This window comes from Tauraco erythrolophus, chromosome 2, assembly GCF_009769465.1.
Source record: "Tauraco erythrolophus isolate bTauEry1 chromosome 2, bTauEry1.pri, whole genome shotgun sequence".
Taxonomy (NCBI): Eukaryota; Metazoa; Chordata; class Aves; order Musophagiformes; family Musophagidae; genus Tauraco; species Tauraco erythrolophus.
This window is the reverse complement of record NC_141466.1, coordinates 69,536,271-69,561,587: the sequence shown is the minus strand read 5'-3', so window position 1 is coordinate 69,561,587 and position 25,317 is coordinate 69,536,271. Positions and strand designations below refer to the sequence as shown.

At 43.2% G+C, this 25,317-nt stretch overlaps 1 protein-coding gene across 1 annotated transcript in view; it reads left to right on the top strand.

Moving 5' to 3' along the window:
- The window catches only part of MTMR9 (myotubularin related protein 9), a 29,614-nt gene extending 4,742 nt beyond the window's left edge, over positions 1-24,872 (top strand). Inside the window, exons 4-10 of the mRNA XM_086631447.1 lie at positions 8,527-8,700; positions 10,693-10,910; positions 12,471-12,632; positions 16,677-16,818; positions 17,402-17,622; positions 19,710-19,861; positions 20,901-24,872. Coding sequence (XP_086487573.1) covers positions 8,527-8,700; positions 10,693-10,910; positions 12,471-12,632; positions 16,677-16,818; positions 17,402-17,622; positions 19,710-19,861; positions 20,901-21,064 — 1,233 coding nt within the window. The 3' untranslated portion in view covers positions 21,065-24,872. The remainder of the gene's footprint in view (positions 1-8,526; positions 8,701-10,692; positions 10,911-12,470; positions 12,633-16,676; positions 16,819-17,401; positions 17,623-19,709; positions 19,862-20,900) is intronic.
- Positions 24,873-25,317: the final 445 nt, after the last annotated feature.

Genomic DNA, 25,317 nt, shown 5'->3' with positions numbered 1-25,317 from the left:
AGGAATTGTTCTTGGGGCATTGCCTGTTGTGTGTGTTATCCAAAATTCATTTTAGAATGCTGAATTTGATATAGTGGGAACTGGCTCAGCTGCAGGAGCTTACCTGTTTTAATAGTGCCTTGAGTTAGCATCTCTGTGTTCCAAGTCTTTGTTTCACATTAAATACGTGCACTTGCTGCATCATCTGAGGTTTTCGAGACCACATCCATTAGTACATCATCAAAGAACATTGATTTTTTTTCTTTTATCTGCAGCCCAGCTTGTCTGCAGCATTTATCACTTCCTGTTTATGACTAATAACTGAGTAATATGATTAGCTTGACCAGATTCATATGATGAAATCACTAGAAAATTAAAGCTGTTCAGAGATCTTTCTATTTTTGTCTCATAATTGGAGTACACTCACATGTTTCATCTTCATCTGCTGTCAAAAGATGTACAAACTGACCTGTTACAAGAACTAGCACCACAGTTTTGGTTTTAATCTCAGCTGGGGAAGTCAAATGTAATCAGGGTGCTCTACTCTTCAGAGGCAAAGCAGCAGGCTCTTTCCCAGCTCAGCAGAGGAAGCTTGCAGGCATTTCAGTAAGAATCACTGAAGGCCAGAAGCTGAAGTGCTATCTGGTGAGAAGGGAAGACTGTGAGAGCAGGATTGAAGGCAGCAGAAGGAAATCCCTCGGAGCGCAATGAAAGATTGCAGGAGATGGTTCTGCTTCCGTTCAAATTTTGCTTTCTACGTGTAGAATCATAGAACAGTTTGGGTTGGAAGGGACCTTAAAGATCATCTAGTTCCAACCCCTCTGCCATGGGCAGGGCCTACCCTCCACTAGATGAGGTTGCTCAAAGCCTCATCCGGCCTGGCCTTGAACACTTCCAGGAATGGGGTGTTCACAACTCCTCTGGGCAACCTGTTTCAGAGTTTCAACACTCTCATTATAAATAATTTCTGCCTTGGATCTAATCTAAATCTCCCCTCTTTCAGTTTAAAGACATTATCTCTTGTCCTATCACTACATGCCCTTGTGAAAAGCCCCTCTCCAGCTTTCTTGTAGCCCCTTTAGGTATTGGAAGGCTGCTAGAAGGTGTCCCTGGAGCCTTCTCTTCTCCAGGCTGAACAGCCCCACCTCTCAGCCTGTCTTCATAGCAGAGGTGCTCCGGACCTTGGATCATTTTTGTGGCTTTCCTCTGGACCCACTTCAACATCTCCATGTCCTTACATTGGAGACCCCAGAGCTGAACACAGCACCTCAGGGGGAGTTCTCACAAGAGCAGAGGGGCACACGACCCCTCCCTCGACCTGCTGGCCACACTGCTTTGGATGCAGCCCAGGACACAGTTGGCTTTCTGGGCTGCCAGTGCATGTTGCTGGCTCATGTTGAGCTTCTCATCCACCAGCACTCCCAAGTCCTTCTCCTCTGTGCTTCTCTCAATCCATTCTCTGCCCAGCCTGTACTTGTGCATAGGATTCCCTCAACCCATGTACAGCACCTTGCACTTGGCCTTGTTGAACTGAAATTCTGCATGGATTGGCTGTACTTCGCCTAGCTGAAATCCTTTTTTGATTTCAGGAATCAAATCACTTCTGATGGCTGTATTTACCAGCACACACATGCAGGTGCTAACATGGATCCATTGGTATGCTGCCTATTTTTTTTTTCCCTTTCAGAGGTTTAAAAATGCATTGATAGCTTATTTGTAGATCTCTTGGCTTTCTCAACATATACTCCTTGGAAGGCTTACATTTAAAAACCTAATTACTTTCCAGTGTTACATTTCAAGGGCAATAATTCATTTCTTTAAAGTATGCATATCTAGCAGCTGTTGATTAATTCTTGGCTTTTAACCTAAAACTTCAGATGTAACTCCTTTGAACATGGCTTTTGTCATAATTTCTTTTCAAATGGCTTACTTCTCCTGAAAAACAGATAAAAATATTGTTGACCAAATATTTCTTGTTCTGTATTTAAACTTTCTTATATGACAGGCTAGAACAAGTAAACGGCTGATTTATTTTTTTTCTCCCATAAGTCAAATGAGTGGAATTCGGAAGGTTACCACCTCCTTCATTAAATCATCCATCTGAATCTGCTGTGCCTTACCTTCCCCAATATGGTAACAACTTGTTAAAAACTGCGTTTCAGCCACACTGCAGCTCTAGTAATGCATTAATTCCATGTTTGTCTGCTGCAGGAGAGTTGTTTTAAAACTGTGACACATTCTGTAATGACAAAATAAAACTGTAAAAGTTAAGATTAAAGAAAAGTTAGGTTAAAAATTAAAAGGTGAGATAATACATTGTAGTATTATACTGCGTAATAGTAATTTATCTGTTCATCTTGGCTTATGTTGTGCCAGATGTGTTTTTTCTCCCAACATACATACCTCCTGTGTGGTTTCACTCCAATGCCTTGGTCTGACACAGTGTCATCTAACATTGCCCCTAGAATTTGATAGCAAATGCTCAAGCACTCTACGCCTGCAGCTCAGCTCCAGGATTTAGGGAGGCTGCTACACTGTCACAGCACTCTTGCATTTAGTCCCTGAAGGTGTTAAGGCAAATGACTTCATTTGATCTAAAGAAATTGGAGGAATTACTAAGTTTCAGTGGGCTGTCATGTGCTGATGGCTGTAGGCGTGTGTGCTGCCTCTTTATTTTCTTGGGAATAACCTACAGCACAGGTCAGCAGGGCTTTTAAGTATCTTTCCATGAACTGCTGTTGTGATAAATCAACATATCGACAGAGCATTCAGCTGAGAATTAAGTCATATAAAGAAATCAGTTCGACGTTTCACTAAATGTCACAGCAAAAACTTACAGCTCCTGCGGGCTCCAAATTACTGTTCTGTAAAGTGAGACTTTAAAGATAACTATAAACAAATACAAATAGAGTAAAAGATGCACAGGATAGGTAATGTTTGTGCATCCAGGTTTTGGTTGCGTTGTGTTTTTGCACTGGATAATATGTGAGATCTGGAGTGGTTATAGGTATGTCAGGTGAAATGTGTGTGAAAAATTTGTATTCTTCGCTGTACTACTGCATAACCAGTGAGTGGCTGAATGGAATTAGACTATATGCAAGGGGTCTCATATTTTTTCTAAGGAGTCAGAGGAGAGCTAATTGGTTTCTCTTCTGCCAAATTCTGCAACTGCAGGATACTGCGAACTATAACTCTGGAAATTCAGTTTCTTCTTAGTGAAGTGTAGAGGCCCTGAGAAGTTTGTATGCTAACAGTATAATTAACATGAGGGTATTTTATTGCCATGAAATTCACTTTCTTCGTTCTCTTTTTTCTTTTTTCCCTTTCATTTTTTTGTAGGAAAGCTCACAGTTCAGCTGTGCTTTATCTTCTGTACTGGAGCTTTTTAAAAAAGCTGAATTTTCTGGTTTGGGGCTCAGTTTGCGATGGTGTGGATAGCCCATATTTTGCTCTTACCAGACAAGCATCAATCTTTACTTGCATCTGTTGTTATGTTTCTTGTCCACGCACATTCTGTTACTAACAGGGCTTGTTGCCTTCTGCCTGTTCCTTGGGAATGGCCTCTGTCATCCCTGCTTTGCAGGATCCTTCAAGGTCCTTGCTGGTTTCTTGACTTTTAAGGCTTATTAGTAGAGCCTGAATTGTTTAATGTTTTATGGGAAGCAACCTCTCCTAGCAATGATAACTTTTGGGAGGAAAGATAACTGTTGTTTTAGCCTTTTAGTTTTTAGTTACTGAAACATTTGAAAATCAGTATCTCTAAACAAGTACTAGGACAAGAAAAGTGGAAATGTAAGAGTTAATCCTGCACTGTGTTTTAAGAAAATACTTCTGACTACTTTCATTTTTCTTTAGAGTCTCTCCTTTCTGCTCAGCCCCCCAATCCTTTGCTGCTTCTAGTCTTAACTGTAGTTAACTTTTTCCAGTTCCTTAAAGTACAGATCTCATGCTGGTAAAGTAAATGTTAACTTTGTACTCTCTCTGGGTTTCACACAGGATACTTAGCTGGTGATGTCTGAAGATGAGGTCCACCTCTTCTTTCACTTCAGTCCTTACTGCTTTCTGCATCTACTGCTGCACGTATTTGAGTTGCTGTTACTTTGCTCTTCCAGTTAGTAATGGCAATTTTTTCTTCCACGTTGCAGACATACCCCAAGCAAAAGCCAGGAAGAGACTTGCACTGTTGGGTTTTACTATCATCTGATTCATTTTGGAGTATATTTTAGCAGTCTGAAGCTGGCATTGCAGAGGTTAACTGGATCCCTGCAGAAATAGCTATGCTGGAGAAGACAAATGGTGCTAATTGCTGCTGCTCTTCTCCTCCTTCCCATGTAACAGTAAATTATAACTGAATGACATAACAGTATCATCTGTCTTGTATTATAAATGGTGAGGCGAGGAGGTTATGGGTAGAGTTAAATTACTAAAGTGAGAGATAGACCAGGTCGATACTCTTCCATTCCTTTTCATGCTGGTGATATCAGTGACAGCCAGTGTCTCAAAAAAGCACAGAGTTCTGATTTTGCCTTCTCTACATCCCATCTGGCAGTAAGGTATTTATCAGTTCTGTTCTATATCCACACGTATTTTTTTATTGTAAACAAATTGCACACTATCATATGAAATCTGCTGCCATTTAACATAGACACCCCAAAATGCTATTAAAAAAATACAGTTGTTGGTGCATTAAAAGCATGAGCTGTGACCAGCCGGCCTCCCTTATGTGATCCAGACTTTCTTTCATCTCCACCTATGACGTAATTGCCGGAGGCAATTTAACTTTGCATCTGGGAGAACCTTTGCTTTTTATAAAATGTGGATGTTCAGAGAAGCTTTTTTGAGGCTAATGAATAATGAAATAAGCTTACAAAAGGCGTGGTGCAAAACTGTCCGGTTAGGCTATTGAAGGCAGGTAGAAATTGCTGTTCTTGGTGATGACAATGCTCATAACATGTGCCTTTCCCAGCATCTTTTTCTTAGGCTGCCACCAAAAAGGACAATTTTGTTGTCTCCTACACTGCACATCCCAAACCTTGAATCTACTGATGATGAAGTAGTGTTGCAAATCTGGTCAGCTTGTTTTCTGGCAACCGAGTCTTTCCATCAGATGAACTTTTCTAAATTGATTCTAGTTCTCCATTGGACCAGTGAGTCATTTATAGAACCAGGTACCAGTCAGGAGGTGTAAGGCAAGAGGTAGTAAACCTCTGGAAGAAAGGAAAGAGGAAGAGACCTACTTCTGATCCGAGCTGTGTAATTAATGTATGCTAAACCAACTTTCCTGAATTGATGTAGGGTTTTGTGTATTCTATTACTGCATAATTTAACTGTCGTGCTCTTTTCTTTCTTCTGTGATACCTGCTTTTTCCTCCTACTTTTTGTCTAGCTGAAACTTTGAGCACAAATGAGCAGAGCTTTTTATGGCATCTGTATGAGGTCTCTGCCTGCTTCCCTGGCACACAAATGCTTCCCAGTCTGTACTGAAAACACCTCAGCTGAGGAGTTACTTAAGGTCTTGTTTGCTTTCTCACACCTGTGTCGTATTAGTGCCTAGGAATGTAGAAAAAAACAAAACAAAAAAAAGATACCTAGATAGAAGCTGTCTGTTCCTCTTAAAAAGGTTTTCTTATTTATTTTTAATGTCTTTATCTTTTTGCGTGTAGAGGCAAATTTGACTGCCGTTCTGCTGCTACTTATAAGAATTTAATGCTGCTGTTAAAATCAAAACATGTTATAAAGACTTCCGGGTCATTTTCCTCACCGAGTCTTCTGCCAGCAGGTTTTGTTGGTCATAAGGAATACAGGATAAGGATGCACTGACTGAAGAGGCACTAACCATACTGTTATTGAGGGCCGTGAGCTCAGTTCCCTGCCAAACTTTAGGCAAGATTCTGCTCTGTGCCCCTTGGGGAATATATATGCCTCACAGCCCTTCGATGTACCTGGATGATGTCCTTACCACAGCAGGCAGTGGGGTGGCACCAGCCCAGAAGCAGCAAGCCCTCCATGAAGGCTGGGCTTGTCCAAGGCTGCAGTTAGGGCAGTGTCAGCTGTTCCAGCCTGGAGGTCAGTAAGTGAGGACTCCTCATCAATGAAGCTGCTTGTTGACCTTTGGTTTTGCCTGAATCATAGAATGGCATAGGCTGGAAGGGACCTTAGAGATCATCTAATCCAACTTCCCTGTCATGGGCTGGGACGCCTCTCAATTAGATCAGGCTGCTCAAGGCTCTGTCCAACCTGGCCTTGAACACCTCCAGGGAGGGGGCATCCACAACCTCTCTGGGCAATTTATTCCCAAGTCTCACCACCCTCGTACTGAAGAATTTCTTCCTAAAATCTAATCTAAATCTGTTCTCCTTCAACTTAAACCCATTTCCCCTTGTCCTATCAGTGGACACTCTTGTAAAAAGCCCCTCCCCAGTCTTCCTGTAGGTTCCCTTCAGGTATTGGAAGGCAGCTATTAGGTCCCCCCGAAGTCTTCTCTTTTCAAGGCTGAACAATCCGAGCTCCTGCAACCTGTCCTTGTAGCAGAGGTGCTCCAGCCCCTGGGTCATCTTTGTGGCCCTCCTCTGAACACGCTTCAACAGATCTATGTCTCTCTTATGGTGGGGACACCAGAACTGGACGCAGTATTTGAGGTGGGGTCTCACAAGAGCAGAGTAGAGGGGGAGAATCGCCTCTCTTGACCTGCTGACCACGCTTCTCTTGATACATCCCAGGATGCGGTTGGCCTTCTGGGCCGCATGAGCGCACTGCCGGCTCATGTTGAGCTTCTCATCTATAAACACCCCCAAATCCTTCTCTTCAGGGCTACTCTCAACCCACTCTGTGCCCAGCTTGCATTTGTGCCTAGGATTGGCCTGACCCAGGTAAAGGACCTTGTGTTTTGACTTGTTGAAGCTCATGCAGTTTGTGCTGGCCCATTTCTTAAGCCTATCAAGGTCCCTCTGTATGGCATCTCTTCCCTCAAGTGAGTCCCCGGCACCACACAACTTAGTGTCATCGGCAGACTTACTGAGGGTGCACTCAATGCCATCATCCATGTCGCTGACAAAGATGTTGAACAGCACTGGACCCAGAACAGACCCCTGAGGGACACCGCTTGACACTGGTATCCATGTAGACATTGAACCATTGACCACAACTCTTTGAGTGCGACCATCCAGCCAGTTCTTTATCCACTGAGTGGTCCATCTGTCAAATCCGTGTCTCTCCATTTTAGAGACAAGGATGCCATGTGGGACAGTGTCAAACGCCTTGCTCAAGTCCAGGAAAATGACATCCGTTGCTTTACCCATGTCAACCAGCCAAGTTTGAAATGAAATGGAGCCAAGTCCTGTGTCTGACCCTGGGTATCAAGTAGCGTGACTTTTCCTGCCAAGTGCCTGCAAGGGTGCCGGGTGCCAATGTTCAGCACTTCTTTAACAAGCGTTCAGCTGTTGGAAGCTGAAAAGTTATGTAGTGGGAGTTCACGATGACACCTTTGTGCTTAGATGCTGTGCTGGTTCCAGGAGGTGTTTTTGAAGGAAGAGCTGTAGTGCTTTAGGTAAAGCAGAGCCTGTAAAAAAAAGAACCAAACTGGAAATGTTAAATTGTAATTTTAACCTCAAAGCAGCTTCATCGTCTGGAATTGGTGGACTTTCTTACCTTTCTTGACCACATTTGTCTTGTGGACAGCATTACTAACTCTGTTCTCAGCATAGATAGAGGTTTGAGCCTGTGTTACCTGCATCTAAATCAACATATCGTCCTCTAAATCTGCTGATGAGGGAATACATTTCTGCTCTGGGGTCTCCCTGAGAGACAGACATACTGTGCTTTTACTTCCTGTGAGATTGAAGCTATCTGCAAATGCAGTGAGTTACGTTGTAGTGCTGTCTGCTGTGTCTGCAAAGTAATTAAAAGCCACAGTCACCCATTTCTGACCACGTGGACTTATTTTGTGCTTTTTGTTGAGGATGTGGATAAACCAGACGAGGAACCATTGTTCAACAAGTTGTCGGTAACCTCATGATTTCTTCTGTTGCTTACGAGCTTTATCTGCACGCTGGGATGAGCTTCTGGGAGCTGCTGCAACAAGATAATGTGATTGCAGGCAGCATCAAGAGGTGTGGGGGAAAAAATAATCATTCAACAGATCTATAAATGGATACTAAAAGGACTAGGCAGGGATATACCTTCTAATATCTGTAACACAACATCTGAGAGGTAGGGGATGAGGAGTGGACTGCAGAGAGCAGCCAGACTTGTTTGTTGTTCTTGAATAGCATCTCTCTTGCCATGTTTTTCTTGGAGACAGTATATGGAGACAGATTTGATCTGACTGATTAGTGTAATCCTGTTAGAGAGGGCCCAGATTCCTGGATGAACAAAAGTGATCATGCCAATGATGACAACTGAGCTTTCATCTGTGATAAAAATGGAATATATCACCAATATTACTCTGTCTGTGTGCTTTGTTCTGAATATGGAAATTCCTCTTCCGTAGCATGTTATGCTGTTATTCTGGTTTTTGATCCAAAGCCTACATGTTCTTATCTTTTTCAGACAGATGAATGGCGTCTAAGCTGCATCAATAAGGAATTCTCTGTCTGTCCCTCCTACCCTCCAGTTGTCATTGTCCCCAAATCCATTGATGATGAAGCACTTCGGAAAGTCGCTACCTTTCGCTATGGCAATCGCTTCCCAGTCCTCAGCTATTATCATAAGAAGAATGGGATGGTAAGATGCGTTTATCTAATGGTTGTACCTGAAGGAAGTGTGTGGATCTGTTCATTTAATGAAAAAAACAACTTGTGCTCTAGACTCAAGACAGTTCATGAGATGCTTGCTCCTTTTATTTTCCAGCTGAAGTGTATGTAGTGAAACTGGTTCTGGGTGATGGAATGAGTAATCTCCATCCTAGAAACAGCTATTAATCCGCTTGTTTGGGAACATGTGTGGCACGAGCTTGCTCACAGCAGGAAGAGCAAGATGAGACTTGTAAAGCCACTGTTGGCACCCCTTAGTTGCTTTGTCTGCCAAGAGGCTTCATACTGAAAGGATGGCAGAAACCACATTGTCCTGTCTCTGGGTGGTGGGCTGTCTCCTTCATAACAGTCATGATGACAGCAAGCGTTCCAAGAGCCAGCACCGCTTCTGCTATGTAACTGTCGAACAAACGATCAGAACAATCTGTTCTCCGAGCCTGTCAGTATAACACTTTTCAGGAGTTGCAAATTCTTGCTGTTGCACAGACTTTACCACCTCTCAACAAGCCAAAATCTAATGGAGCAACTGATACGCTGTAATTCAGAAATGCACTTTATGAAATTTTTTGAGTAGTTCTTTATATCTCTTGCTGATGTGTAACTGGTTCTGAGGATGTTGGGATGTCCAACCTGTCGCCTATAAACTTGATCCAGGCTTCCAAGTCAAATACTCTTGTGTTCTCACCCCCTGCTACCAAGATTTGTAAGCCTTGAGTTAGAGGACGTCTAGTCTGACTTGGTAGTACCTTTGGAGTTTTTTGCTTCGCTTTAGAATCAGCCATCCACCAACTTCATAGCGGTCATGCTTTCTGCTTTTTCTCAGCTTGAATAAAAACCGTTGAAGGAAGATTTGTTCAATTATCTCTCCGAATTGTGCGTATTTCAAGTGTGAGGAATATAATAGCATTTGGCTGGAAGTGCTTGAACTTGTGACAGTAATGCTGTCTGTCATGTTGCTCTCCTGACTCTGAGTTCTTGAGTATAGTTGGGGTTGCTGACTGGCTGCCCTCACGTTTTAGTTATCATTTGAGCTGCTGAGATGCTTTCTGAATTGAAAGGCATTTGCTAAAGAGAAATCTCAGCAAATAAATCTGTGGATCTGAGGCTTATTAGTCTAGGCACTGGGTAAAACTGTACCTAAGAGGCATATTTAACACATGAATGACTCGAGTGTTTCAAAAACAGAGCTGGGAAGAGACCTTAAAGATGACAATCCTGAGAATGTTGGCTTATAAAGGAGCCATCAGCAGGAAGCCAGTTCAATGGCTTGAAAGGATTGTACTACAGGAATAATTAAAGGGATAAAGCCTCTGAGACCACGTCTGTAATTTAGAAAGTGTCCGGCCAAATGGTTGCTCAATTCAAGGATTTCTAGTTTATTTTTAAATAAATTCAGTCCCTGCAAGGGATTGCACTTAAAAGAACTGTGAAGGGTTCGGGATGAGGGAGAACAGCAGTTGCAGGAAGAAGCAGAAAGACATTTGTGTGCATCAGGCTGTGCAGATCAGGACATTCGTCTGTCTGTGTCCGGACATGGTGGATCAAACTTGAAGCAGATGGAAGTAGAGGTGTGATGGGATGAGAGCTGGAGACCAGGAGGGCCCCACTTGAATCTTACCCCTGAACTGACAGAAGAAGCTTTTTAAGGTTGACTTATCTCACTCCTGTAAGCATTCTTGCAGTGACCTCAGTTTTTATGGAAAATAAGAGTATCCTGTGTGAATTTCAGTGGCACACCTCTCTAGAGAGCCAATCTCCATGCCTGGTATTGAGACCCAGTGACCTAATGTATCAGTTCGCAGTCTGTATTTACAGACACTTAAAAAATCCTCTAGTGGAGGGGTGTCCTTTCTGTAGTGAGTTTAAACTTCCAGTTCTTGTCTTGGAGCTCAAGTGATTGATGGCTTTCAATCTTAAGCCTCTCCGTTTCCAGTGCCTAATTCATGGTTGCTTATCCCCGCAGGTGATGATGCGCAGTAGCCAGCCTCTTACGGGTACGAATGGGAGGCGGTGTAAAGAAGATGAGAAGCTTATTAATGCCACACTACGGCCTGGCAAGCGTGGCTACATCATTGATACGAGGTCCTTGAACGTTGCTCAGCAGGCCAGGGCCAAAGGAGGGGGCTTTGAACAAGAAGCACACTATCCTCAGTGGAGGAGGATTCACAAATGTATTGAGAGGTGAGTGAAATCACAGTCCCTCGTCTGCGCTCAGCTTTGTAGGGTTGCTTTGGCAGAGCCATGCTAGCTCCTAAAGGAATTTGCTTCTCTAAGAAATGGCCTGTCATTAGGGTCACGTTCCTTTTTAGCAAAATGTGGATGATAAAGTTGTTTGGTTCCTTATTCTGAACAACTTGCTGCAGGTTTCAGACATCAGGAAATCTTCCTGTGCCATCTCTTTCTCTGATCATTTATACTGTGCTTCAGCCTTCCTGTGTTCCTCTTTGCAGTAGTGCACAGGAATGAGCAAGTTCCTTACCAGAAAATTTCCGCGGGTGTGGATTTATTCTGTAGCAGCCACACTCCTCTTATCCAGTACTTTTTTCTGGACATCTAATACTGTTTAGTTATTTGGAGACAAGTTACCAAGTTAAACTTTTGGTCCAATATTGTTCCACTGCTCTTAAGCCTTAGTTTTGGGCAATCCTTCTACATAGGTGTGCAATAATGTTACTATTGGAAATCAGTTGCTCCCCTCATCACTGTGTAGGACAGCTCTTGAGGAGCTGATATAAGGAATTTCCTGGCTGTTGCTTTGAACTACTTGTTTTCGCTTCTAAAAATTTTGTGCGTTTAAATTTGATTTTGATTAATTTATAGGTGGATGTAAGCATCAGAGAGAGAAATGAATAAACCATAATACATAAAGACTAAATATCTCATGCTATTATTTGACTTTGTCAGCTTTTCTGAGATCTAGTCTGCTAGCTGCATCCTCTATTAGACCTGAGCGCATGCTGGAGTCAGTGTTCAGTGGCATTTGATCCATTAGTAGTTTTGTGCTCCTGGAAGGCATAGTGTGAAACAAGACCAAAGAAGTATCCGGTTATATCAGCTGCATGTTGAATACCAGCTTTCCAGGACTTGAGGACGTATGGCAACAAATGCAGAAGTGATACAAAGTGTGTTCCCTTCCCCACCCTTTTTATTACATTCTTAAGAAATTAGCCAAACTAATCTTAGTGTGGTTCTATGCCAAGAAGTTGAGTCTAGTTTAGAATTTTCTGTGTTACAGTTGGGCTATGACCTCGTGATGGATGAATCTCAGGTTACTATTGCAGCTCTACAGGTTAAAACTCTCCCAAAACTTGTGGTGTAGCACAGAAAATGAAGGTGCAGTGCTTGGAGCTTGGCTGGCACTTGCTAATGTCCGTGCCAGGTTGCAGTCACACTTGTATTTGGTAATGGCAATAAGACTACTGAAACACATTTTAACATGGAAAGTGTAAGATATGACTGAGCACACGCAGAGTTCAGGTAAGATAAGGAAAAGGCCGTACTGTTGTAATGCCTTATCAAGCGATTTGTTTTGAAAGAGGAGACTACTTATATCCAAAGAGTGGTATTCTGCCAGCTGTTAGCTGTGGCTTGAGATCCCCAGTGAAAACAGGTTTGAAATTTTTGAAATAACTGCATATAAATCATAGCGCTCTATTTTGAGATCAATGTATTCTGTAAGCATGTTGACCTGGTTGCTGTATTACTGATTATGTTTTCAACAGTATTTTGCTTTTCCCAAAGGTTTAATATTCTGCAGGAAAGCCTCATCAAACTTGTGGAAGCTTGTAATGACCAGTCGCACAATATGGACCGCTGGCTCAGTAAACTGGAAGCTTCCAACTGGCTGACTCACATCAAGGAGATACTAACTGCAGCTTGTCTAGCAGCTCAGTGTATTGATAGGTAAATCTTTTTTGGAAAGCCTTGAGTTTCTTATTTACTTGATGGAGATTGTTTGTTAAATACCTCGATTTCCACTTCAGGTATTAGTAACTGACTACCATGAACTGGCTTGCTTGTACCTATCTAAGATACTGTTTTGCAGAATCATGATCATAGAATGGTTTGCATTGGAAGGGAACTTCAAGATCATCTAGTTCCAACCCCTTTGCCATGGGCAGGGACACCTTCCACTACATCAAGTTGCTCAAAGCTTCATCCAACCTGTCCTTGAACACCTCCAGGGATGGGACAGCCACAACTTCTCTGGGAAACCTGTTCCAGTGCCTCACCACCCTCAGAGGGAAGAATTTCTTCCTTATATCTAATTGAAATCTTCCCTCTTTCAGTTTAAAGCCATTGCCTCTTGTCCTTATCACTACACGCCCTTGTCAAAAGTCCCTCTTCAGCTTTCTTGTAGCCCCTTTAGGTACTGGAAGGCTGCTACGTCTTCCCGGAGCCTTCTCTTCTCCAGGCTGAACAGCCCCAACTCTCTCAGCCTATCTTCATAGCAGAGGTGCTCCAGCCCTTCGATCATCTTCGTGGCCCTCCTCTGGGCCCACTCCAGTAGCTCCATGTCCTTCTTGTGTTGGGGACCCCAGAGCTGAATGGAGTACTGCAGGTGGGGTCCCACGAGAGCAGAGCAGAGAGGCAGAATCACCTCATCATGGTTAAGGAATGTTGCTCCAGTAAATTATGCTTGCATTTGTAGAAGTACAAGCCTGCGGGAGGAAATCTTGACTAAGAAGAGGTATTAGATCATCTCATTAAGGCATATTCCTATGTCTGATGCAACCAATCTAGTTTAGTTTTATTGAAGGTTTAGGTTAGAATGTGCCGATCTGAAAATGCTGTTCAGTAGCCTAGTAAAGTGAGAACACAGTCTTTAAAAAAAAGTCCTTTTTTTGTTCTCCAGCTGAAAGTTTTCAGTACCCCACCTCGCTCCTAGAGATTAAAACAGCATTTCCGTGTTTTCCCCAGGAATTGGTCCAGTGCTTTTTCCTCTTGAAACTTTTGTCCTCATAGTCCTATCTAAGCAATCCTGTTCATCCCTTGTAAGTGCTTATGACCTGTTTTAACCTGACATTTCTTTAATAATTATTGCTGACTTGGCTAACTTGTCCTCAAAATGTCTTCAGACCTCAGGCTGCAGAGCAGAAGCTAGCTGTCAGGTGTCAGGGTTTGTAAGACCAAACACAGGGGTCTAAATGTCATTTCTTTGTGGCTCTGAGAAGGGAAAGCCCTTCTCAAAACTCAGGGAAAACCTAGCTTTTCATACCAGCTGGGGAGTGCGTTATGCAAATACCCAAGTAGGCTGAAAGGCAGTCTCACAGGTAAAACAGCATTACTGCGTTAAAATACGAGCTGCTGAGCTTTTTAGAAGCACTGACGGTGCATGTTTAGTTATTGACTATGCCAGAAAAAGATTGCTCTCAATCAATGGCTTTATCTGTAATTCTTTCCTGCATGTGTATAATGAGAAATATCGGTGACGAAATACTTCTGGCTTGTTGGGGCAGGGGACAATTTCATCATTTTTAACCTCATCTTTGCTTTTTCTGTTTACCTGGAGCTGTGGCAGGCCAGCTCAGCATTGGTGCCTGGCCTGCCTCATTCAGAGCCTGGAGCTCAGAGCTTGACTGACAAGGATGGTTCAGTGATATTGGCTGCAGGACAGATCTTGCAACACCTTAAAGGTCTGGGGCCAGAAAGATGAAAGGTGAAAATGGTGTTACCTTGATGTGCCCCACTTTGGGAAGGGCATAAGTTTGCAGTTAGCCTTTGCTGTTGTGCTTGGCTGTTAAGCAGCGCCTTCATCTGCAGCTGCCTGAGGGAGGAGGAGAGAAAGTATCTGAAGATTATCTATATTGTAGAGACACTGGGTTTGTTTTAGACGTAAGACTACAGACAAAGATGTTGTAATGTTCAATGAATAGATGTTGATGCTTTTTGAAGTGAAAAGCATAGTAGTGCATGCAGTGCATACACCTACTTGCTTGGTGTAGTTTGATCTTTCTTACCCACACTTTTCTGCTTAGGTTGGGTCGCTGCACAGAAAGAAATACAACCTGCAGTTAATTTCTTTCCTGGCTGTAAGGAAGTTGGCAGAAGTGAAACCTTGGGTAAAGGTTTGAGAAGAGTAAGGAGAATAAGTGCTGTTTAATACCATCCAGTCCTTACCTCAGGAGCACACAGATGAGATTCTGATATTGTATCCAGACACAGCCTAGGATGGAGAAAGAGGGGAGGGAATCAGCTGTCCTGGACAGTCCCCACTGGAGTGTGGGGAGTGACAGCACATGGGCCCCTAGCAATGTGCAAAATCTTCCTGTCCCTAACTCTCTGAGCTCCCTCGACATTTTTCATTGTTCTGCTGATTCACTTGTGCTGGCTGTTGAGTGAGAAGCCTTTGTACTTGGCTCTTTGACAAGCTTCCTTGCTCAACACACTGACTCTTCTGCCTTTCTGGAGGCCAAGCTCTGCTGTTTCTTTCTTTCCTTCTCCTGAACTGGCTTACTGGCTTCCTTTTTCTTGCAGTACACCCCGATTGAGGCCCAAATACAATTAAGCCCAGCAATGAGCAAGAATCTCATAGTGTTGTTTTGCAGAGCATCTGAGTGCACCCTCAGTAAGTTTGCCGATGACACTAAGTTGTGTGGTGCCGGGGACTCACTTGAGGGAAGAGATGCCATACAGAGGGACCTTGATAGGCTTGAGAAATGGGCCAGTGCAAACTGCGTGAGCTTCAACAAGTCAAAACGCAAGGTCCTTTACCTGGGTCGGGCCAATCCTAGGCACAAATGCAAGCTGGGCACAGAGTGGGTTGAGAGTAACCCTGAAGAGAAGGATTTGGGGGTGTTTATAGATGAGAAGCTCAACATGAGCCTGCAGTGCGCTCATGCGGCCCAGAAGGCCAACCGCATCCTGGGATGTATCAAGAGAAGCGTGGTCAGCAGGTCAAGAGAGGCGATTCTCCCCCTCTACTCTGCTCTTGTGAGACCCCACCTCAAATACTGCGTCCAGTTCTGGTGTCCCCACCATAAGAGAGACATAGATTTGTTGGAGCGTGTTCAGAGGAGGGCCACAAAGATGACCCAGGGGCTGGAGCACCTCTGCTACAAGGACAGGTTGCAGGAGCTCAGATTGTTCAGCCTTGAAAAGAGAAGACTTCGGGCGGACCTAATAGCTGCCTTCCAATACCTGAAGGGAACCTACAGGAAGGCTGGGGAGGGACTTTTTACAAGAGTGTCCACTGATAGGACAGGGGGAAATGGGTTTAAGTTGAAGGAGAACAGATTTAGATTAGATCTTAGGAAGAAATTCTTCAGTACGAGGGTGGTGAGACTTGGGAATAAATTGCCCAGAGAGGTTGTGGATGCCCTCTCCCTGGAGGTGTTCAAGGCCAGGTTGGAGGGAGCCTTGAGCAGCCTGATCTAATTGAGAGGCGTCCCTGCCCATGACAGGGAGGTTGGATTAGATGATCTCTAAGGTCCCTTCCAGCCTATGCCATTCTATGATTCTATATGTCTTCGTTGCAGTACTTATGGAAAGATTTCAGAGTAGTTAGCAAAACAATAAATGACACAAGCAAATTTTGAGATTCATTTCCATGCTATAACTCAGAGGAATACAAATGGGCCAGGTTGGATGAGGCTTTGAGCAGCTTGATCTAGTGGAAGGTGTCTCTGCCCATGTCAGGGGGGTTGGAACTAGACGATCTTTAAGGTCCCTTTCAACCCAAACCATTCTGTGATTCTATGAATTCAAAATAGTGAGAACCTCAAGAGAGATCTCGCTGTGCATCTGCTGACAACATGACAAAGGGTCTGGATTTCCAGAATGCTTAGCAAGAAACTAAGCCTTAAGTGATGCAGAGCTCTGGTTATGTTGGTGAGGATCCAGGTGCAGAAGATGTTACGCTTCTGTGTAATGGCATCCATTGGGATGCATAAGTACTTGGGATGTTTTCTGCTCATTCACACTCATTCCTTTCCACCTTTCTTACAGGGAAGGTGCGTCAGTGTTGGTCCATGGGACTGAAGGAACTGATTCGACACTCCAGGTAACTTCTCTGGCACAGATTATCTTGGATCCAAGGTGCAGGACCATACGTGGCTTTGAATCTCTTGTTGTGAGGGAGTGGCTACAGGTAAGAAATGCCTATGGACAAAACAGCAATCTAGTGCAGCGACAGTTGTATTGAGAAATAGCTTGAGAGGCAGCGAACAGGTTGGGCCTTGTTGTAGCCTTGCTTAGTGTGAATGGCCTTTGTCCTAAGAGCAAAATCATTACTGTTATTTGTACTTTTGGCACACTGTGGGAGCTCGGCCTCTCGTGGTAGTTGTTTGGTTTTGGGGAGCAGCCTGTTTTGTGTGCTCAGAGTGAATGTTTCTTTAGAGAACACTGTTCAGACTAAACCACAAAACCGTAGTTTTACTCTCTGTACTCTTGCAGCTAATATCCTCAGCCTGGTCCTTCGGTGCACCTACGCCAGTTTGTTCTTGGTAAAATTCTCGGATCAAATACAGCGCTGATTAAATAAACTGAAAAAGGCAGCAAAGTTGATCATGGTTGCTAGCAGTTTGTTACTGGATGCTTGATGAAGTCTGGGTTGTAGAAAAGAGTAGCGATAGCATAGTTGCATGGACAGAACTAGCTCTGAAGTCTTCTTGCAACATGTACACACGTCCCATTACTTTGTGTGTGATCCTCTGTCTGATTTTCGTGTATAGGCTGGTCACCCTTTCCAGCAGCGCTGTGCCCAATCAGCCTACTCAAACAGCAAACAGAAATGGGAGGCCCCAGTGTTTCTCCTCTTTTTGGACTGTGTGTGGCAAATCCTTCGTCAGTTCCCTTGCTCTTTTGAATTCAACGAACAGTTCCTCATTATGCTCTTTGAACATGCTTACGCTTCACAGTTTGGGACTTTCCTGGGAAACAATGAAAATGACAGGTGGGTGAGGATGGTTGCTTTGAACTCTTCAAATATTGGGCTGTATCTGACAGAAACAAACAAGCAAAAAAGTCTCTTGGTTTGAAAAAGGGCGAGGGTGCTTGTGTGGTCTCCCTTAGCACAAGTGAGCTTCTCTTGTTGCAGTTACGTAGCGCACTGCAATGTTAGGGAGCTTGTTCCTCTTACAAGTGGGACATTGTAACTAAAGAAACTTGCGGCATGGCCAGAGAGTTGAATTGGTCTTCTCCAAGTCCAAGCTAATACCTTAGACTTTCTTTTCTGTTTCCTTATGTGGCCTTGAAAAACCTCCACCCATCACCAGTGTATATAGTCTGTTATGCAGAAAGTCTTTCCATAAAAAAAAAAATAAACAGCTAGAGTTCAACAATGATGTGAGTCATAGCTGTGGGAAGCAAACTTGTCCACAGAGGCCTGGAGAAGTTCAAGGCAGTCAGAGGCCAAAGCTAGAAAGTCTGGTTCTTACCTTAGCTGTCAGACGAAAATGTGACTCTGTAGCCTGGTGGTCTCAACACCTCCAGGAAAGGAAGGCTTTGCTTTTTGCATCATCCATTAACTGTTGGAAACATGGAAGAGTTTTTTCAGAAGGGTCTGCCTCACAGTTACACCTTGGCAAAAGCTTTGATTGTTTGGCTATGAGCAACGTGAGCAGATTTGAGGTCTTTTTGGCCATGCAGTAATACAACTTCAACAGAAAGACCAAAAATCCCTCCAGCTGTAACTTGTGGCTTAGGTTCTGAGCAAATGTTACGAGCTCTCAGGTGGATGCTCATGCATCTTTGAAAGGAAGCAGCCAGGACTGTATCCTGCTGGAGTCTACCTTATCAGGTAATGATAGGTCTGTGCTGAGTTTGCTTACAAGCTTGTGGTGTTTTAAGATAGTTGAGCTGACCAACACCTAGCTTCTGAATCCTAGTCTGGGTTAGATGCTGTGCTGTAGCAGTGGGGCAGCTCTAGGCATGCCCTGGGTAGAGCTGCTGCAAGTAGCAAACAAGGTGGAGGACTGGAGTCTCTCATGGCAGATGGCAGCTGCCAGAGAGGTTTGGATTCCTGTTTTGAACTTGCCAGTTCTGTTCTCAGGACTCCTGACTCCAGTAAGACCATGTCTGATGGTCTCCTTCTTAGCTGAAGACCACTGAATGAGTAGATAAGAGAAAAAATAGAACTGACATTGCAGATAAAGAAGGCAAGGTAAACCTTCCTACAAACCTCTCTGCCCTTAAAGTAATCTTTGCTTAGAAGAGACTCTTCTGTCTTCTGCAGGTCTGCTGAACTGGTCATCTGCAGAACCAAGTTAGACTTGAAACCAATAAGATGAAATTTGAAAGAGTATTGAATGTTACATGTAATAACCTGCCTGTCACATCTGAACATGTCAGCTTGTGAGCACAGAAAACGTTTGAAGTCTGATGTGAAGCTTGTGCTGTCTGAAGTGTTCACAGGGACGGTGAATCTCCCGCCTGGGTGGCAGTTCAATTTGCTAGTGCAAGCAGAATGAGGTTTGCCAGACTCTAAGGAACAGATTAACCTGTGTAATTCCTGGAAATGAAGTTTGACGCAGGAAATCAGCAGCGCTTTCCTCTGTGCTCTGATGCTTCCTGCCACCAGAGGGACCTCATCAGACGGGCCCATTGCACACTTCCAGCAACACGGCTTTAGTGTGCCCTGAGAATTGCGCTATGATCCTTCTTTGATGCAGACCTACCACACCTCCCAGCTCTATCTTAACTCAGGAGTTCAATCCCTTTGAAAACTTGGTGGTCAAACCGTTTTGGAGAGGTGACTGATTCATCATCTGAACAGAAGGCAGCTAGCTTTCACCCAACTTAAAAATGTTATTTCCTCATCTTTTCTTCAAAACTAATTGTAATCAGCCAGGTTGAATAAATGGCTTTAGGTTTACACCCTGTGCCATGGTGGTGAGAGGTATAGAAAGGATTAGCCTGAATCATCTGGGCTAGTAGCACATGAGACAGCTTGTGGCATTCTAGTCTGTAGTGTCCTGACAAAACAAAATGAGCCTTTACAGTGTAAAAGTGAAAGCTAACTTGTACTTATGGGTTTGTTAGGTCTAAACTCAAGCTGCCACAAAAGACTATGTCCCTGTGGTCCTGGGTGAATAGGTCTGAAGAGCTGAGCAAATTCCAGAATCCTCTTTTTGAGGCCAACAGCCTTGTCATCTGGCCCTCTGTTGCCCCGCAGAGCCTGCAGCTCTGGGAAGGTAAGCCAGGCTTGCTTTTTCTATTAGAGACAATATATGTTTTGTGGCTACTTGTAAAGCTTTTTCAGTGTTCACTTCTGTTGTCTCTGCTCTGTGCTTAGTCTGTCTCAGCTGATGGTGATCTCACTCCCTTTGAAATCTGTTCCAAAACATAAATTTGTTCCAAAATATTTTTGGCATGTGCTGTCCCCAGAGGCACAATGGTTTTTCCTTCTGAGGTTTGGTGATATGCTGCTCTTTGCCAGGGAGCCTCACTAGTACCATTTAACTTCTTAGCGCAGTACTTCTGCAGTGATGTAACCTAATCTATAGGTGTTCTGCAGGCCTCAGGCTTGTATTCTGTATCAACTAAGACTTCCTTTTCTCCATTACTGACCATGCTGGCCAGGATAATCTGCGTGCAGTAGGTTCTCTGCTGCAGAAACTTCCTCCATCCCATGTATGCTGAAAAGTTAATTACAGTGAAGCAAGGTGTCATGGCAGGGTGGAGACACAATATAGATTGGTCTGATCAGTATATGAGAAAAAAGGAATGAAACACTCATTTTTTTATTATTTTATGAAGGTTGATAAAATAACCTTGGTAAAATAATAAAAAAATGAGGGAATTTTATTCCTTTTTTAACAGAATGGTGAACTTGGAGAGGAGGGTCAATATTTCTAAATGCTATTTAGAATCATAGAATGGTTTGGGTTGGAAAGGGCCTCAAAGTTCTTCTAGTTCCAACCCCCCTGCCATGAGCAGGGACACCTTCCACTACACCAGGTTGCTCAAAGCCTCATCCAACCTGGCCTTGAACACTTCCAGGGATGGGACATCCACAACTCCTCTGGGCAACCTGTTCGAGTGCCTCACCACCCTCATTGTAAAAAATTTCTTCCTTATATCTAGAAATATTTAGAACAGAATGTTTAGTGGGGAGGGTAAGGAAAAAACATGTATACTCTATGCATATTACTTGAACGCTGATGGAATATGAATAACGTTTCCTCCTTTAACAAGAAACCCTTCTGACTTGTGCTGTCTCTGGGCTTTCAGGTGTCTTTCTTCGGTGGAACAGGCCTTCCAAGTTCCTAGACGAAGCCCATGAAGAAATGATCAACATTATAAAATACAACAAGGAACTTCAGGCGAAAGTTAATGCATTGAGGAGGCAGCTAGCAGAGATGGAAACAGATGATAGGATGCAGGATAACCTGTGAGCTGGCAGGGCTTTGCCTCAGGTCTTTCCTTTCCAGTCCCCTTTACATTAAAGACTAAACACGGAAAGTGCATGTCTTGCAGAGCCCTCTGGGTACAGTTGACTCTCAGTCCTCCCACTGCTTCACACTATGTACCTCTCTGCTTTTTGGGAGGGATTTTTGTTTTGTTTACAGAAGACGTACACAACTGGGTGTAATGTCCTCTCTTGGCAGCTTTTCTGTCTCGAAATTTGGTATAGTGTCAGCAGAAGCTGCAAGTCTTACCTCCGCTCCACTGTATGGATGACCAGGATGGGCCAAGAGATGGGATGTTTCAGATTTATTTTGGACTTTTTCTGGTTTTGTCGAACTCCTTAAACACTCAGCAGGATTAAAAGACAAAGTTATGTATAGATAGGTAAAGGCATCTTGTCTGAAAGCACCTTTTCTCTCCAAGAGTAAGTAAGGCAGCTTAATTCTTTAGTTTCATAGAAAAACTAGAAAAAGGTGTAATCTAACTACAGGTTCTACCAGTCTATATGATACTCTCAGTAGCCTTCACATCTAACACTTGGGTTTTTGTGTTAAGCATTGGCTTGGGAGCAGTGAGTTGAATACCAAACCAGAGTGAGAAATTTCAGTGCAATACAGAACTGAAGTAGGGATTCTGCTGCTAATGTTTAAGCCATGACCTTCAGGTGGAGTTGTCCCTCATGGACAAATATCTCCTAAGGAATAACAAACTCTTTTTTTTTTTAATTCTACCTGGAAAACAAAAAGGTTACATAGTTGGTGGAGGTGTTCACTTGCAAAACGGTGGCTCAGAGCTATCCTTTGAACTGGAGAAATTTCAGACTGCACTGGCTGGTTTTGTACACTTGAACAGGTTCACGGCGTTGCTAGGGTGCAAGAGCAGCACTTAATCTACAGCTCAAAAAATTACTTTTGCTGCACCTGGTGTGCTTTTTTCTCTCATGCTCTTACTATATGTTTTGTGAAACATCGAAAGCAGAAGTTGGAAGTTAAAATGACCTAACATATCAGGTAGCTGCTGCAGATTAAGAGGCCATCACACTACAAAAATGCTAATAGTTTAGATCATTTGTAGCTGCTAAAACTGCTTAAAGACTTTAAGGATAAGCTTTTTTTCCAGGTAACTTTGTATTTTGTAGCTGATCTTTATGTTTCTGTGGCTGTGATCTGTGTTGTTTTTTTTTTTTATAAAATCAGAGTTTTTGCTAGAAATCTTTTTCTCCTTTAAAAAGGCATATAAGAGTGGGTCTGAAACATTAACTCCCTAGACACTTGTTCAACTTGATTCCATTGGTAGCTGTACATGAGTGAGAAAACTTGAATTAAGAAGAGCGCATGAGGATGGGGTCATCTCTAAAAGATGCTTTGTAGCCTTGTTCTACTGAAACGAATGGAGCTGCATTAGGTCAGAGTTGATCTCTTTGGAAACTGTTGAGCTTCTGTGATGCTTTATGTTGTTTTGGAATGAAGCTGCCTTTTTAAAAGCCACTTTGCATAAAGATAGAAGATAGATGTGACACTGGAGAGTCTTTAGTTGTCATAGAAGTATCTGGGAAGTAATCTTCTGCCAAAATCATGTAACCACTAACTATATCCTTAAAAAAAGTTCTATAACCAAGGAAACTCTACAAAATCATGTGATAGTGATTAAGTGCTGCCTTAATGCCTTTTGCTTCAGTCCTTATTTCCTTAATTATTTTCTTCTTGACTAACATAAACTTAGTCCTAAAGTCATCTGACTTAAAAAATAAAAAGATCCCTTTTAATCTGTTATTTGCTTGAGAGAAGAATAATTCCCCTGACTTGTAATACCAATTTATCTTTAATTTTGGAGAGCAACAGTCTTGTTCATTAAGTCGTCTGACATATGCCTCGTAAGGTGGCTGGAGACCTTTACTGCTTAACAGAGGAGGCACAAGTTGGCCATGCCTTCCACCCACCTCCAAACTCTGACTTCTGGAGCTACCTTCTGGGTATATTGCAAATGTAAGCCCTTAAAATTGTTGCTTCCCCTTTAAAATTATGTCTACGGCATCTGCACCTGCCTGGATGTTGTATCCCGATCCAATTCATAATTTCTACTGTTCCTGTACATCTGAAATACATTAGCACTAGCCAGATGGGAAGGATTCAGAAGGCACTATTTTCCCTGTAATAGACTATACATAAAACACTTAAAGGTTGTGTAATTTCCTAACATAGTAATTATATATTGAGCTAAATAATAGAGAAGCAAAGAGGGGTTTTTTTCTCTAATTGCCTGGCTGCTCTAGTCTCTCATGCAAACTGCAGGCATCTGAGGAAATTGGGTAACCAGCTGTGACAGCTAACAAAAGACAGAAAATGCTCTCTGAGCTGGCATTTCATCCTTGACTTGTGTTTCAGGACTGAATCCACACCCAAGTGCTGTGTGCTTGCCTTGGCTTAGTGGCAGTGTGGGTCACAGTCTTCATGTGACAATGCTAGTGTCGTTCTGAGGAGCCACAGCGGTTTCTTCCCCAATTCCTCTGCCATGCATCACCGTGTATTCACAGCAAACAGCAGGAGCTGGAGGCTTAAGTCAACCTGCAAATAACCCCCTTCATGAGACATCACCTGGAGCAGTCTTGCAAGGTATTGCATGTGGTGGAGTTGACACCAGATGTGTGGACCCTTGCAGGTCCTCCTGGGAGGAGATAGTTCACAGACTTCTTGTATCTGGCTACTTGCATGTTCTCCTCTAACCTTTTCATTCCCAGTGCTTCCCAGGCTCCAGTCTGGTGCCTACTGGTGTAATACACACCAGAGCACTCCACTTCTTTGCTTACCTGCGTGTCCACCGTATTTATTTGCATATTTAATATTGATGATCAGCTTGCTTCCTCTTAGAAGGGGGGAATATCCTCTGGGCTCTGCCCCATGAAGTCGCTGAAACCCTGTTTGCAGGTTACCTGCGTCTTTCTGAGCCGTGAGCACTGTGGCAGCGCCCAGCTCTGGCTCTTCAGTCTGACACTGCCTTATACTCTTGCCACCACCCCTGCTTCTGCTCTTTTGCACATAGCTATCTGTGTAAGAAACTGGACTCTGAAGGCCCCCTTCCCCAAACTCTGGGGTCAATCGATGCGGACACTCTGCCATTGACAAAAAAAAAACAAAGGGAAAAGGAACTAACTTGCACAGTTTTCATAAGGGAATATGTACCTTCAATATTTCGATTGTATTGATCTAACTCTTGAATGTGGCGACTGGTTTAAGTGCACTATTGTCCATGTTGCATATGATATAACTTGAATTGCACTGTACAGCGTATTGGCGTCTAATGTATGCTTTGCTAAAGCCTTGGAAAGTGCTATCGTGTCCAGGTTCCTGTATGAGGGGAAACGTCTATATTAGCACTCCATTTTTGTAACTGTGTGACACTGAATAGCACTGTGTGATACGTGCCATGTATCTGTGAACTAGTACAAATTTAAGTGATGAGTGCACTTCTGTCCAAACATCTGGAATTGCTAATTGGACTTGGCTGCTGCATCAGTCTCTATTTTATTTTTTTTTAATGAAATGAGTAACAGGGCTGGGAGTTGTGTGCTGTTGTTAGATGTATGCTGTATGTGTACAGAATCCCAGCCGCTGTGATGCTGAATATATTGAAGAAAAAAAGAATTAACAAATCTGAGGAAAAACTATCATGGCTGAAATTGCTTAGCCATTTGGGGGAAGAAAAGCAGGTACAACATGGCTGTAAACTTTGCTGTAGATATGTTGAGAAAATAGTAGAAATGTCTGTTCAAATTAAAACCTTGAAGACTCTAAAAAGTTTGTTAATTACAGTGCTGAATCCTCTTTATTAGTACTGTCTTCACTTTCCATTGGGGAGATGTGTGTGTGAGACTTGGATGTGAGCTCTTGCCTGAAACTTCGGTTCTTTTCAGCTCACGTGACTTTTCTTTTACAGCTGAACACAGGCTGTGATAGTAGGAGAGAGGTTTGTGCTTCAGGGCTGCATGGAAAGGGGAAGGATGAGACCTTGAGTCTGTGCAGTTTGCAGAGCTCTGCACCCATGGTTTGGTTCTTTGACACCAGGTCTGCCCATTATGGATAAACAATTTAATGAGCTAAGATTTTATGCTTGCATGGAACTCTCTAAAGTAAGGAATGTAGGTGTCTTCAAAGAGAGAGAGGTTAGAATTGAAGCAAAGCAACATAAGAAGGATATGGACCTGTTGGAGTGGGCCCAGAGGAGGGCCACGAAGATGATCGAA